The sequence below is a fragment of the Pezoporus occidentalis genome, unplaced genomic scaffold, assembly GCF_034315485.1.
Source record: "Pezoporus occidentalis ecotype Australia unplaced genomic scaffold, CSIRO_AGI_Poc_V1 ctg22, whole genome shotgun sequence".
Taxonomy (NCBI): Eukaryota; Metazoa; Chordata; class Aves; order Psittaciformes; family Psittacidae; genus Pezoporus; species Pezoporus occidentalis.
Window position 1 is genome coordinate 3,821,029 of NW_026914072.1, and position 15,938 is coordinate 3,836,966.

Genomic DNA, 15,938 nt, shown 5'->3' on the forward strand with positions numbered 1-15,938 from the left:
ACAGGAGGTATACGCCACAGGGTACCCTATGGTTTTACCTGCTGGATCACGGAGAAGACATGACAAAGTGGGTTGGAAAACCTACTTCAGCTTTGGAGGAATGGGTGAGTGAACTGAAGAGGGGAGCAAGGGCCAAGACTGATCATCCCATGAGAGCTACGGCTTCAGTCTCTGGTGAGCAGTTTCCCAGATGGAGTGGAAGAGCTGATTTTACTCCAGCTCCTGTGATAACGAAGAATAATCCCTTTCACCACGACTTAAGTGTCCAACGCTGTGATGACCATTAGAGGGGCCCTGTCTCCAGCCAGGTGGTGGCAGGGGACAGTCGGATTTACTGGACTGTGTGGATCAGATGGCCTGGCACATCAGTCCCACAGAAGTATAAGGCTCTAGTAGATACTGGTGCACAGTGTACCCTGATGCCATCAAGCTGTCAAGGGGTGGAACCCATCTATATTTCTGGAGTGACAGGAGGATCCCAAGAGTTGACTGTGCTGGAGGCTGAAATCAGCCTGACTGGGAGGGAATGGCAAAAGCACCCTATTGTGACTGGTCCAGAGGCTCCATGCATCCTTGGCATAGACTACCTGAGGGGAGGGTCCTTCAAAGACCCAAAACGGTACCGATGGGCTTTTGGTATTGCTGCTTACGAGACAGAAGAAATTAAGCAGTTGTCCACCTTGCCTGGTCTCTCAAAGGATCCTTCTGCTGTGGGGTTGCTGAAAGTTGAAGAACAAGTGCAAATTGTGACCACAACAGTGCACCAGCAGCAATATCACACCAACTGAGACTCCCTGATTCCCATCCATAAGCTGATATGTAGACTGGAGAGTCAAGGAGTGATGAGTAGGACCCACTCACCCTTTAATAGCCCCATATGGCCAGTGTGGAAGTCTAATGGAGAGTGGAGACTAACAGTAGACTATCGTGGCCTGAACGAAGTCACACCACCATTGAGTGCTGCCATACCAGACATGCTAGAACTTCAGTATGAACTAGAGTCAAAGGCAGCCAAGTGGTATGCCACGATTGATATTGCCAATGCATTTTTCTCAATTCCTTTGGCAGCAGAGTGCAGGCCACAGTTTGCTTTTACTTGGAGGGGTGTCCAGTTCACTTGGAACCGACTGCCCCAGGGGTGGAAACACAGCCCTACCATTTGCCATGGACTGATCCAGACTGCACTGGAACAAAGGCAAGCTCCAGAACACCTGCAATCCATTGATGACATTATTGTGTGGGGTGATACAGAGGAAGAAGCTTTTGAGAAAGGGAGGAAAACAATCCAAATCCTGCTGAAAGCCGGTTTTGCCATAAAACGGATTAAGGTCAAGGGACCTGCACAGGAGATTCAGTTTTGGGGAATAAAATGGCAAGATGGATGTAGACAGATCCCCACAGATGTGATCAACAAGATAACAGCAATGTCTCCACCAACTAATAAGAAAGAAACGCAAGCTTTCTTAGGTGTTGTGGGGTTCTGGAGAATGCACATCCTAAATTACAGTTCGATTGTAAGCCCTCTCTATCATGTGACCCGGAAGAAGAATGATTTTAAATGGGGCCCTGAGCAGCAACAAGCCTTTGAGCAAATTAAACACGAGATAGTTCACGCAGTAGCCCTTGGACCAGTCCAGACCGGGCCAGATGTAAAAAATGTGCTGTACACTGCAGCTGGGGAGAACGGTCCTACCTGGAGCCTCTGGCAGAAAGCTCCAGGGGAGACTCGAGGTCGACTCGCCAGCTATACCCCAACTGAGAAAGAGATATTGGCAGCCTATGAAGGGGATCGAGCTGCTTCGGAAGTGATTGGCACTGAAGCACAGCTCCTCCTGGCACCCCGGCTGCCCATGCTGGGCTGGATGTTCAAAGGCAGGGTCTCCTCTACACATCATGCAACTGATGCTTCATGGAGTAAGTGGGCTGCACTAATTACACAACGAACTCGAATAGGAAATCTCAGTTGTCCATGCATTCTAGAAGTCATCATGGACTGGACAGAGGGCAAAGATTTCGGAATGTCAGCAGAGGAGGAGGTGATGCGTGCTGAAGAGGCCCTACCATATAATAAACTGTCAGAAAGTGAAAAGCAGTATGCCTTGTTTACTGATGGGTCCTGCCGTATTGTGGGAAAGCATCGGAGATGGAAGGCAGCTGTATGGAGTCCTGGACGACAAGTTGCAGAAACTGCTGAAGGAGAGGGTGAATCGAGTCAGTTTGCTGAGGTGAAAGCCATCCAGCTGGCCCTGGACATTGCTGAACGAGAAAAGTGGCCAGTACTTTATCTCTATACTGACTCATGGATGGTGGCAAATGCCCTGTGGGGGTGGTTGAAGCAACAGAAGCAGAGCAACTGGCAACGCAGAGGTAAACCCATCTGGGCTGCTGCACTGTGGAAAGACATTGCTGCCAGGGTGCAGAACCTGGTGGTGAAGGTACGTCATGTAGATGCCCACGTACCCAAGAGTCAGGCCACTGAGGAACACCAGCACAACCAACAAGTGGATAAAGCGGCTAAGATTGAAGTGGCTCAGATGGACTTAGATTGGCAACATAAAGGTGAATTATTTTTGGCCCGGTGGGCCCATGACACTTCAGGCCATCAGGGCAGAGATGCAACATATAGATGGGCTCGTGATCGAGGGGTGGACTTAACAATGGACACTATTGCCCAGGTTATTCATGAGTGTGAAACATGTGCTGCAATTAAACAAGCCAAGCGGTTAAAGCCTCTTTGGTATGGAGGACGATGGTTGAAGTATAAATATGGGGAGGCCTGGCAGATTGACTATATCACACTCCCACCAACCTGCCAAGGCAAGCGCTGTCAGCCCAGCACCACTCACCGGGAGCGAGTGAACAAGCTGTCTGGCTAGGGTTTAAACCACGACAGGACAAAAAGAAAGAAAAAAGGACATAATGATAAATTATGATAAGCAATTATTTTAAAAGCCAAAAATCTAACACTACCTGTAAAGTGAAGGAACATTTGTTAGGGGAACACTGACACAGCATTTAAAAACACAAACACCAAGATTTATTCTTTTTTATATTCCTGAAAGGTGAGAATTACCAGATAGAAAAAGAAACAATTGACTGGAAGAACATCTGGAGTATGTTGCAAAGATGTCTGCAGGCACATCTGTGAAAGAATATGCCTAGAAAGTATCTGAAGTTGTTCACTCTCAATTTTTTTGCGAAGTTTCACAATGATATATTAAAGTAGGTATTATGACGAGGGGCAACATACTTTCATTAGCTTTGATTTTTGTTATGTAATATATTCAGTGCATTTGAAAGATGATGTATTGAGACTCTGGAGCAGGATATCCTCTCTCCATCTTTCTGTGAACAAAGTACAAATTTGCTTTCCTGTCAATGCCAAAGCATTGGTGGTCCAGTGCTGGCATCCTAGCGCCCAGAGTTGTTAATGCCTATTAGCACTGCTCACGTTGATACAGAAACATCATGTGCAAATGATGGTTTAGGAAAGTAACTGAAACTGAAATGAAAAAAATAAATGACTTGTTTCAGTCAGACACCTCCCTGTAGCAGAACAGAGAAGTGGACAGAAGTTTCCATTTTAAAGTGTTAGTTTGGAGTGAATAGAAAGAAGGCAGAAAGGAAAAAACTGCTATCCACAACTACAACATTCAAACAGTACCAAATCCAAATACTGGCACTTTCAGGGGAATAAGACCATAAATAAAGAATGCCATTACTGTCACCTTGAGTGACCACTTGCATAACACCAGCCAAAAAAAGCCTACGCCACAATTCCTGTGCAGAGCTCACAGCTCTGTCTCAGGATTAAAATAGGTTCAAGTGATGGAAAATCCATCTCATGTTCAGGTAAACTGCTCTGAAGGTTAGTCACACTCTTAAAGCTTTTCCCATATTTTTACTGAGAATTTCCTTGTCACAGATTTCCTTAGCTTCCACGCTATGAGGGATTTCACAGTTGGGTTTTTTGCTTCTAGATTAAAGAGGGATCAGCTATCAGAAATCTCTTCACTATTTAAGCTGTGCTCACCTCCTCACCCTTTCTTTATTTTTTTTTCCCTTTTAGCTGTGGGGGAGGGGATAAGCAGAACAGCTTAAACCCTAAGCTGCTTAGGAGTTCCTAAGCCTCTTACGGTAGGGGATGTTTTCTGAAAACTGAACTCTTTTGCAGTTTTTTTTTGACTAACCTCCAAATTTTCACATACTTTCTGAAATACAGATGACAAAACAGACACAGTGTTCCACTAACTGCTTCCCTTATACTTTTTACAGAGGAAACGGGACTACCTGGTCCTTACAGTCTTGCGGTAGACTAATTGCCCTGCTTCTCCAAGGACTTACTTCAACCGTCAGCCAGTGGGGTGTCCCCTTATACTGGGTTCTCACCTTTAGTCATTTCTTGTAAGTCTCACTCATGTGGGCTTGGATAATGAGCATGAACTTTGGGCCAAGAACAGGTAAGTTATGCAGGAACCACCACCCACCCCCTCAAAAGACAACCAGTAAACTCAAGAGTATCCTGAGAGGAGTTTTTTCCTCTTTTCGGGTGAGTGCCAGAAACCCTGGAGTCAGCATACTGGGAAGCCAGTTTGCTGTTTCATTTGGTGAAACAACCATAGTTACACTACCTTCAGGATCATGATGCTATTGTGGAGTGTTTCAGATAAGCATTTTAAAGAATTAGTCATTTAAAAGTGTTTCAGTGGTGGATTGTGGATTTGCCGTATTGACAAAGAGAGTTGTCACGGCGCGTGACACACGATGATACAAAATACTATATGTAAGGAGTACGACATGTATTTGAACAAGCATTGAATAAACATAATTGTTCAATAAAGGCACAAACTCCATGGGATAATTCTTCTGCTGTAAGAGTCAGTGAACCAAAACATGTAAAAAATGAGGAGATGCTGAAGAGGAGAGACAGAAAAAAGCAGCTGGGGGGGGGATGAAAAAACTCATCTATCAAAATACTTTTAGATTATTTCTTTGCAAGAGTGAATGATTCTATGAGACAACGCGTTTACAGCAGCCCATTAACTGAGACTACTATTCCCTACTTACTTACACATTTAAGGGTTGCCAGGCAGGCCACTGTGCTTTTGCCTTGATGACTGTTAAAACCTCATCGCTCTGTAAAAAGAGAAAAGAAAGTGATTGGGACAATATTATAACAAGAGTAATCTGATTTACAGAAAAAAAGTAAGAGGCACTAAACCAAACTGCGCCTCCAAGCTCTGGCTATGGGAAATGTGCTTTGTCCTTTTTGCTATCTGGGTACCTTGTCCTCTCAGCTGTACAGGATTCATCAAGAAGCCTCTCTGAAGGCAGGAGGCAATAGCGGCAAGCAAAGGCAGTGAGATTTTGGGCGCAGCCTTCTTTTCTGCAGGAACTAAAGAGAGCTTAAACCACTAGCATTCAGAGACTATGTTATTTTTCAATCATGAGCTGAAGGGAAAGGTTTCAGAGTGATGCACAATGACATGAATAAATAAGACAATAACCTTTGTAATGGGGAAATACCCCAAGATAATATTAGCAAGCTGAGCCTTGTTCTGGTAACACTGTCACAGAAAGAGGTAGCCGTGCTGTATGCTGGGCTGTTAGTCCACATGTAGTAGTTTAGTGGCAAAAAGTATATCCTGGGCTGTCAAATTTGTGACTCTCCAACAACCCTTGTCACCAGAAGAATTTACCAGGTTAAAAAAAAACAAAGACACAAAAATGGCTCTTAATATGTTACAGATCTACAGATCACGAGGGAGACAAAAACTAGATTCTGCTGCTCTTGGCAAACTAACAAAACATGTGAGCATGTATGATATATTATTTATTATCCTTATCTGGGTAGAGGATATAACAAATCCATGGTGGATGCACTACAATCTCCTCCAGGTAAAGCCATGGATAGCACTTTGTGTTTGCTCCCCATTTATGCACATGAAAATTACAGTGTGAAATACAGCAGCCATCTGTGGAAGCCCACAGTGTGGCAAAGCATTGTACAAAGATTATTTCCTAAAGTCTGTAGGAATTCCTGCATCAGCAGTTTCAAACTTTATATTGGCACAATAAACCCAGGACAAAGGCAGGACCACTAACAAGGCTCTGATGCCCAGAAGACATCTATCACAGTTTTTAGAAGCATTTTCCCCATCTCCTTGAGGAATCCACCCCAGTAAATCACCGAGAGGAACACACAGTTTACAGTTCACTCACATGACTTCTACCCCAATTACACTAAGAAACCCACCCCATACGTCACCAGTAATTGGCATTTCCAGCAGAGCTGACCTTACAGTTTAGTGATAATAGTGCCATTTCCTGCTAGACAGCAATAGCTCTGATACCCCAGACTAGCTCCATGTACACCCCTGCTTAAAGAAAATAATTTTTGCTGTTTGTTTCTACCACTCCCAGTATTTTCTGGCTCTCTCTTTTTAACCAAAGCAGGGTAATTATGGTGCTGATAGACCCGCTCTGTAACACAGAGAGTTTTTAGTCTTGGGAATATTTATGTGACGTGACCTCTCACTCAGCCTGAGTGAACGGATAAGACACTGCTTGAAAATCCCTTTTATAAACACTACTGCTTTGCCAAAGCCTATTCTACATTAGATGAAAATCTGACTCTATAAAGGCAAGTGAGTATAGAAAGATTTAATCAAATTCCCATACTACTAGTGCAGTGGGACTGAAGAGAACATTATGATGAGTGGAGCAGAGGCACAGTGGGCAGCTGGGTTCCCTGGGGCAGGCTCTGGGCCAGAAGCAGAAGCCTGAGCTACCGGCACAACCCTTGCCCAGCTCCTGCTCCTGAGCAGAACCCAGCAGAGTAAGGCATCATGCGTGTCCAGGCTCACCTATGGAAATCTTCTTACCTCCATGCCTGCAAAAGACAGGTTTCCCCTCAAAGTAATGTAAAAGGAAACTGATAAATTAATGAAGTTAAAAGTCTGAAGTTATAAGACTTTACTTGTTTTTCTCTGTCAATGGAATTTGCCTTAACTTCTAATTTTCCTTGTTTCAGCATCTCAACACTTTGCAGCCACTCCGACCTTCAGTTATTTGCCTTGAAAACACATCTGCATTCAAAATTATTAAATGTGCATTGTACATCCCAAAGGAAGATTATTATGAGCATAGATGATTACATTTATTAAAATAATACACTGCTTATCTAATACAAGCCAGTAATTATGTCACTAACATTCAAATCGCTCATATCTGAAAGAATTTTCAAACTAAAAGCGTTATTCAAACTAAAAATGCATATGATGAGTAGATGACCTCTAAGTACTAGCTTTGGAGAAAGTGCAGAGGGAAGGAAATAAACAGAGCAGGGTGCATTCAGACATCCCAAAAATTTTAAGGGAGGTTAAGATTCAGGTGCAACAGCTGAATTCATGACCTGAACAGTAACTAAAACCCAAAGATGCAGAATCCAGCATTCTGTTGGAATGAAAATGCACATTTTTGGTACCTAGAGATCCTTAACAATTACACAGGATTAAGCTGCAACTTGAATTAAATAATTGTTACTCCAGACTGATATTCTAATTATTCAGTCACCTGCATCATACAATTTTTAATAATTCAAAATTAAAAACAAATTAAAATATAATGTGCACACTAATGCCAGTATGTATATACTACTGCATTCACTAATAGGAAGACACCTCAGTAGACGGTTTGTACAGTAAGGAGTTTCCCTTGGACAAATATTTATGTCCTTGAAAACAATCCAGCAAAGTGTGCATGAGGTCTGGGTGTCAGTTCTGTGGCAGCCTGGGCAGCACAGCTCCCCTCATCACTCGTGGTGCCACCAGCCTGTCTCTCTCCAGGTTCTGAAGGGAGCAGGCTCCAGAGTTCATCCAGCACAGCAGTGACCTTCCTCTACCTCCAGTGGACCTCCACATTCCTAAGGGAACACGATAAACTCGAAGAGGCCAGGCAAACAGATGTTACACACCGCACGAGTTCACAGCCTCGTGAACAATTCGTAGAAAAGGTCTGATGCTCGGATTTGCTGGCATCAGCTATAATTTACTGGCAGATGGGAGAAACTGAGAGGATACAAAATGCCTGAAGAGAAACCCACAGATTAATGTTATGTAACTGGTTGATATAATCCAACTGCCTTGAAAATCCAATTGCACAGATTTTATAGAGGCATACAGGGTTTATGAATTTTAGTTAACGTTTCTTTTCTGTATTACATTTGAACTCATTTTTCTTTCCTCTTCATATTTCCAAAGTTTATTTTTGAAGTAAACAAACTCAGATTCATGTCAAAATATGGCAAAAAGATCTAGAATCTTTCACTGTTGTATGTTTCAAGGTGTCATCATTTATGTATTTGGCTGGGAAGCAATGACTCCCAAGTAATGAAACTGTTAGATTTTTAAAAAGAAAACTGCATCATTTACAAAATGATGGAGTGTCAAATGTTACAATGTCAGAACAAGTTAAAGAGGACACCGAACCTCTTGCTTGGAGCTGTTGAAAATCCTTTAGGTAAAGTCTGATACACATCTCTTTCAACAATAAAGCTGGGGGGGGGGAGGGATGGATGGGGGGATGGGGAGGGCAAACAGGAAAGGGCTTCGAGAGTTTTCAAGCCTGTGTTGTGCCCTTTGTGCATGTGGAAGTTGTCAAGGAATAAATCTGGGACTACCTGTCAGTTTTTACAGAGATACACAGGAAAAAAGTCTCAACCCTCTTTCCTTTTCTCATTTAAGGCAGTTTCGTCCTTTAGTACAAATCACAGAATTGATACTTGGGAATTTGCAGTTGAGTTTTTGCTCAGCTTTGTTTGTGCAAATGGGTATCATGCAACAGAGTGCAGGTTCTGCTAAGAAGGGAGCACAGCGCTGTGCTATGCCACTGGCAGCCTCGACACAACCAGTTGAAATAGGATGACTGCTTCTTTACATGCCTAGAATATGCTCAAAAAGTCCAGTGAACCCAAAGTAGTTTCTAGATTGACTTCAATATTTTTTGGATTTGGCCTACATTAACACGTGCAAAAATAGCAATCAATTCTCCTTCTCTTCAGATCCTCTTTCTATATTTGTGTTTCAAGTTGGGGGTGAGTGGTTGACTCAACAGCAGTTCTTTATGAAGGTGCTGTCCTCCAAAAAGTCCTAATAGCATGATTTCAGAAAGTTGCCAACGTCATTCTAATACAGCCAGCTTACCGATGTCCTCAAGTTGGCAAAAATTAATCACTTACTTTAGATCCATTTGTTCCTGCAATGTACAAATGAACATGCACACAGAATAATGGCATTAAATGGCAACAAATATAGAATCCCATAGTGTGAAACCACCGCTAAATTAGTTCATCCAGCTGTGCACTTCACAAAAGATTAAAAACATTTCCTCATCTTCAAGAACAGAAAGTGGGATACAGCTCAAAAAAGCAGCACTGAAGATGGAATTTGATTTGAAGTCTTTCTCAACCAAGGGAATTTAAAGCAACTTTCTTAAAGGGTAACATCCATTAAAAAAGTAATGAAAGCTTTCAGCTGAAGTTTTAAGCATTGTCTGAATACCTTTAGAATAAAAGAGAGATTAGTAGGATCTGAAAAGCTGCATAAACTGTTTCATGTGCTCCTGCTGCTTTTTGGTAACTGATGTGATCAGTATATTTTCTGAACTGGAAGTTATTTTAAAAAGTGTTTCTTATTACTAGTATTTTATGTGTGCCAAATTACATTAGAAAATGTTAGTGTGCAGATCACTTAGCACTTCAAAATAATGATTTCATTCAATTCAGCTAAACACGTGACTGTATTATCTGATATCGAAATCAGAGTCAGATTCAGTCAACTGTGGGAATGAAAAAAAACCTGTTCTGAGACAGAGCTTCAATGCACTCAATTTACACCACCACTGCTTGGCATTCATTCCATTGTTTTAGAGCAGAGAACATTTAATTCCTTCTACAACACTCATCTTTGTAATATCCACAGTAGCCTCCTTTTCACAAGATTCTTAGAAAGTAGAAAAAGCAACATTATCCTCAATTCACAGATGATTAATTGAGCATCTTCTGGAAACAAACCTACATATCTGACTTTTAAGATAACATCTGCACTGCAGGATCATCCTTGCCCTCAAAAAATAATTTGTTATTGAAGAAGAAAGAGATAAGATGAGAATGAAGAAGTATAATGAACAATATGTCTTCTGTGGGGAATCAAATGCTATGAAAATGAAAATGATATAGTGCTTTGGGGGCATAGCTGTGTGCTCTTAAAAGCCAGTCAGTTTTCTGTGATTAGTATATAGACATTATTTCCACCTCCACGCTGTGCAGACACATAGAAATCACTTCAGGATGTGAAAAGCATTTATTCGGTATCCCTAGCACTTCTTCAGTTCCTGGAAATAGTTTCAGACTAACAGAAGTCTTCAAGACTCAGTTTTTGGCTCCTTGTTGCTACATAAGTTATATAGTTAGATACCTTGTTAAAGGGTGCTGTTAGGAGGAAATATTTGACAGACAATACAAACATCTGTTTGCACACTTTGAGCAGCCAGATAGGCTACAAAGAAGCCTTAGGGTTGAGCACTGAAGACAAGAGGTTGCTTATATTATTCCTCTTATGGGCTGATGCATCTTATTCATTGATAAAAGCTCATGTTTACTTGGAACTGATGGTATGAAGATCACTTCTGAAAGCAGACACCTCCCTTCTAAACTAGGAATGGTGACAGCGTTTGCTACAGTGCTCTACTAGTGGTCATACCTTTATATAGGCACAATTTTCTACCAAAGGTTTATGTTTATGGCTGTCTTTCAACTGTCCCTGCTGCTGAGTGAAAGACTATCTAGATGACGTTGCTATCTATTCTGATGAAACTACCACAGCCTAATAAAAGGTTTCAATTTTGGGGCCAGAGTGCAAGACTCACGGTTAGGGTACTTGCTGGAGAAGGAAGAATTCTGAGCTCTGGACAATGATTTTGTTTTTCCTGTAACAACCTCTTAATGCTAGAAAGATATTAGCACTATAATTTTAATTTTAAGTACATGTAGTTAGATTCTACTTAAGCTATAAGTGAAGTGTACACATCTATTTTCTTGTGGGTGCAGCCAAGGAGATTGCTGAAGTTGCCCTGAGCCTCAGTGCTGAGATGCAGTTTGTCTGTTCTTTTTAACATGCAGAGACTTTTTTATGAAAGAATGTGCAGAAGCTGTTTTTTTTTCCATTCCATAAAAGAGAGAGCATTTTTGAAAAGGTTAAGCTTTTAGTCACAAATTAGTTCATTTGGAAGGGGAAAAATAAAAAAAAAAAGTCCAGAATTAAATTCTAAATTCTGTTAAATTCTATGCCTAATGTAGATTATAGTTAAAGTATAGGATCACAGACTTGGGGTTACTTTAAGCAACAGCAAAAACACATTTCAGTCAGTGGAATTATACCAGAATTGTGTTTGCCCATTTTACTTTGACTTCTCTATGTTCATGACCATTATTTTGAGGCAGCTGAGAAAACAACACATATTACAAGATATATAAACATGCCTGAATGAAAGCTATTGTTTGGTCATAGTACATACAAATTCAGTATTTTCCTGTACAAATACTTTCTTGAATGTCTTTAATTAAAACGTCTTATTTCTTTTCTTCAAAAAATGGGTAATGACATTTCAGGGAATACAAAATCCGTGGGGTTTAGTTCACCAAATAAGAAAACCTGGGGGAATTTTCAGACTTTTAGTAACATCCACTCAATTACAAAAGCACTATTTGCCCCATCCCTGACAGCGTTCAAGGCCAGGTTGGATCGGCTTTTGGGCAACCCGAACTAGTAGAAGGTGTTCCTGCCTGTGGCAGAGGGTTGGAACTAGATGAGCTTTAAGGTCCCTTCCAACCCAAATCGTTCTGTAATTCTATGATTTCAGGGCTGAGATAGATAAGAAAATACTGCTGGGATGCAACTGAAACAAACTGAGACGAAACCATCTCCATTTCAGAAGAGCATGTAACCCAGTGCTTCAGACAGTCCCAGCTGAATCACTGAGCTGTACAGCAAAGCTTTCCTGTACTTAGCAATTCTATAATTCACTTTAACAAAGAAAAAACTCTGTGTTAGATAATCAGGCTGAGAATTTTCCTGAAATGTGGATATTGTCTATATTTTCCAGGAACTATGGAAATATACTGTTGAAGCTACAGTTTCACAATGGTGACTTTAGCTGAAAATGTATGCTTAAGAAAAGCTTTTAAAAGGGAATTATACTAATTATAATTCCTGATTTTATTAAAAATTACTAGTATGGGAATTAAAAAGAAGTTTTGTTACTCCTTATTGCTACTCTTAGTATATAACCCCAAAACACTGATTCACTTTGTATTAACAACCTTCTGCATTACTTGTCCCACAGGGTTTTCTTTCGATGAAGTGGTTGTTTCAGGAGGTGAATGTAGGCTGAAATTAATAACAGAAGTGTTGCTAATGGCAACATTGGAAATCATATGCTCTAATTTATTTCCATTAAGGTGCAGTTACATAATGTAGGGTGTCCCAATAAAGCAATAATTCATTTTTGCATAGTACAAAGCTTAGCAGTTTGTGTTAATGAGCCCTAGCTATGCTCAAAGTACTTTCTGTGGCTGAGCAGGTTTTGTAGAAAAGAAGGGTTTCTCTTGTGAATCCACTTCTTGACTGCACGTTGATTTTTTTACTCCACATTTTGCTTAATTCTTAGAATGCTTTGCTGTCTTTAGGACTACAGGAACATTACAGAGTCCTAAATTACTTACCAGAAACAAGGGAATATCTTTTCACTACCCTTAGGGATGATTGGTTTTAAGGTAGGAAATTAAACTAGACTTTCAAGCTGATCGTAAGTGGTGTAAATCCCACACTCTTCTTAATAGGTTTATCCAATCCATACCCTTTTGCCCTCCTCCTGTCCTAGCTTGACAATTTCATCAATCCTCTAGACTAAACTAGCCTTTAAACCTATACCTAACTGCTATAAAGCTACTGTTATTTTAAATTTACAAATGATTTCGAAATACATGAGCACACCAGAAAAGAAACAGAAGGGAAAAAAAAACCACAAACCAATCCAACACACCAAGGCATTCTGTGTATAATAAAGCAGATGTATGCACCTGAATGGCAACCTGCAAGCAGCAAGACAAAAACCGCATTCACTGGAGATAATGAGAAAAGTGTTTTAAAGCATTAGGTTCACTCAGCATATCCATGTTCAGGTAACTACAGCATCTTTTTTCTCAGACTCTTTCAAATAGTTTCAAAACAGACAGGAATGAAAGCACTGAGACAGGTTCTTGGGCATGCTATGAATTTGTGAGCTCCAGCTACTTAAGTATCCGCAGAAAACCTAAGGAGAAGGCTAGGCCTGCTCTGAGAAGAAGCCCAGAGAATGGGGACAGAAAGATCCCGTTTTCTGGCAAATGCCGGCAGTAAGATTCCAGGTATCGCTATTATTCATCCTGCTGCTGCTCTCTGACATTACTCAAAGATAGTAGCTCGAACACAAGCAATTCTTTGGATAATAACAAACGATGTTAAAGAAGACCATAAAATTAGCTCAGGAGGTAAGTTTTCTTGACCCTGATGGTATCTTGACAAATCAATGTTGGGGTTAGGTGTTTTTTTGCATTCAGAATGTACAACTGAAGTATTCTAAATACGCTTTAACTACTGTACAGAGGCAATCATAACAGCTTCATATCCCTTCAGTAAGATGTGTCTAAGCCACCCTGTACCATTCCTTTCCTCAAAAAATACATAAGCCCACCAAAAAAAAACAACAAAAAAACAAAAAAAAAACCAAAAAAAAAAATCAAAAAAAAAATATAGCCTTTAAACAAATTAAGGAATTGAGGATCCTACCATGAATTACATTTTTAATAATCTGCAAAGCAGTATTCTCTTAGAATCAATTTCACCTCTTCCTCTCCCCCTACACTTTCAGCCATTGCCATGACAAACAGGTTGCTGCCCTCCTGGACCATTTCTCTGGCACTGTGCAGTCTCATGGTTTATGCTTTGGCATTAACTGGCTCAGAATTTAATGACCAAATCATGCTTGTCTCAGATTTTAAATACAGTCATCTCAATCTCTGACAGGACTTTGGAGAGCAGGGGTTTAAGTGGAATGTCAGAGTTTTCTCCAAGGAATGGAGATGTTGACATTTTTCCCACTGGGGCTGCCTTTGCCGCCTCCTTTCTTTGCAACTCCCTTGCCTTTGAAAAACAACTCAGCCGACACCTGTGTGACTCAAAAGACTATCTACATAGCTCTCCACAGACAGCAGCTACAGTCTGATAGCCCCGATTCTGCTTGTGTACATTAGTTTTTCCTCATCTTTGCTTCTGCACTTTGGTATGCTGGGACAGAGAGAGAAGGAAACTGACTGCACTATCCATCCTGTGGGCAGGATTAGCTTTCACAGTTGACACCTTTTATTTTTCAGACAGGGAACTCTCCTGTCCTGTTCCTCAGCGTGGATTTGTATACTTTTAGAAAGGTCTTGTTTAGGCAGATGCTACGTGGATGCCGTGGTGTGCTCCCCACTCTATCTGGCTTCAGCTGGACTCTGGAGAGATAGGTAACACCACAATAGCTAAGGGCTGTAAATTTTGCTCAACACCCAAGGACTAGTACAGCATGCTACAACTGATATATGTCTAGTATGCGAATATAACTCAATCATCCTACTCCACAAATAGCAGACAACCCAGAGCCCATTGAGGTCTCCTGCATGGCAGTGGGCTGCATGCTAGATCTCCCCTTGAGCAGGAATCCCTCTCAAGGTTACTTCTTGAGGTTGAAAGACTCCTTACCATGTCAGATAGTAAGTGAATTGGGAATAAGAGCACTAAAACTTCAAAATCGTAGATATGTGATATAAAGGAAGCATAGATTGTGCACATATAATCCTTTAGACATAAACCATTCACTAAGTCTGGGAATAAGTCTAAAGGCAGCTGCTACTAGACTCCCCTCTGAAAAGGAGTTTAGGACCCAAGAGGGTTCTTTCTGAACCTCAGGATGCAACAGGAGGGTGTCCCTGACAGTTCTGTCTGACCCTATCCTCTACGCAGTACACAACCAAGTGTACTTTGCCTGTTAAACCACTGTTTCATTTACCATTGGCCTCAATTAACTCACATTTTTTCACTGAAATATATCCTTGCTTCTCTCTTGTGAGTGAAGTGCATCATTCCATCCACAACAATGGAGGCAAATCCAGAAACTGAGACTGCCCAGCAAAGTCATCTTGTCACTGTTATCACTTTTCAGAAAGGTCAGGGGCTTGAGCTGGGCAACACTGTCTCCCATCTCTGATGGCTTTCCAGCACTTACACAGTTGGGAATGGTATTATGAGGTTTTGGTTTTGGTTTTGTAAGCCATTTAGCACTAACTTTTCCCTCAGAATAGTGAAAGGGAAGTCAGGTGAAGGTTATCTCCCTACCTGGTGCCCACAGGAGCTTTAAGAGCCTCAGATATCTTTAGATCAGTTAATATGGCTATAATTTACACGTGCCATCAAGCAGAATTAATATATGAGAGATGAATTATATATGATTACAGCTTTAAAAACAGTAGGAGATGCCATTAAAATGACATCTGCAATTGATGTACTTAACATACCAGGGAAGAACTAATAATTCCACTGTAGAAAGTAATGTTTTGGTTTCTAGCTGTTTACTTAGAATAGCAAAAATAAAACAGAGAAACATGAATTAAACCCTATAGCCACAGTGCTGTATGTCAGACTTTAGTAATGAGAGATAAATGGGTGATGTTGTCTCTGTAATAAGCCAGACACGAAGAAATGTGTTTGTTTACCAAACATCCCTAAAGGACTCTGGAAATCCATAGGACATCCAATTGCTGAGCATATCATTCATATAGTTATTTTATGATCAGTGTTGTT

General features: G+C 41.0%; 1 protein-coding gene across 1 annotated transcript in view; it reads right to left on the minus strand.

Annotated features, from left to right (window-relative positions):
- Positions 1–15,938, minus strand: part of SPON1 (spondin 1) — a 195,140-nt gene that overhangs the window by 34,019 nt on the left and 145,183 nt on the right. The window contains exon 7 of the mRNA XM_062620262.1: positions 5,072–5,136. Within this exon, the coding sequence (XP_062476246.1) occupies positions 5,072–5,136 (65 nt within the window). The remainder of the gene's footprint in view (positions 1–5,071; positions 5,137–15,938) is intronic.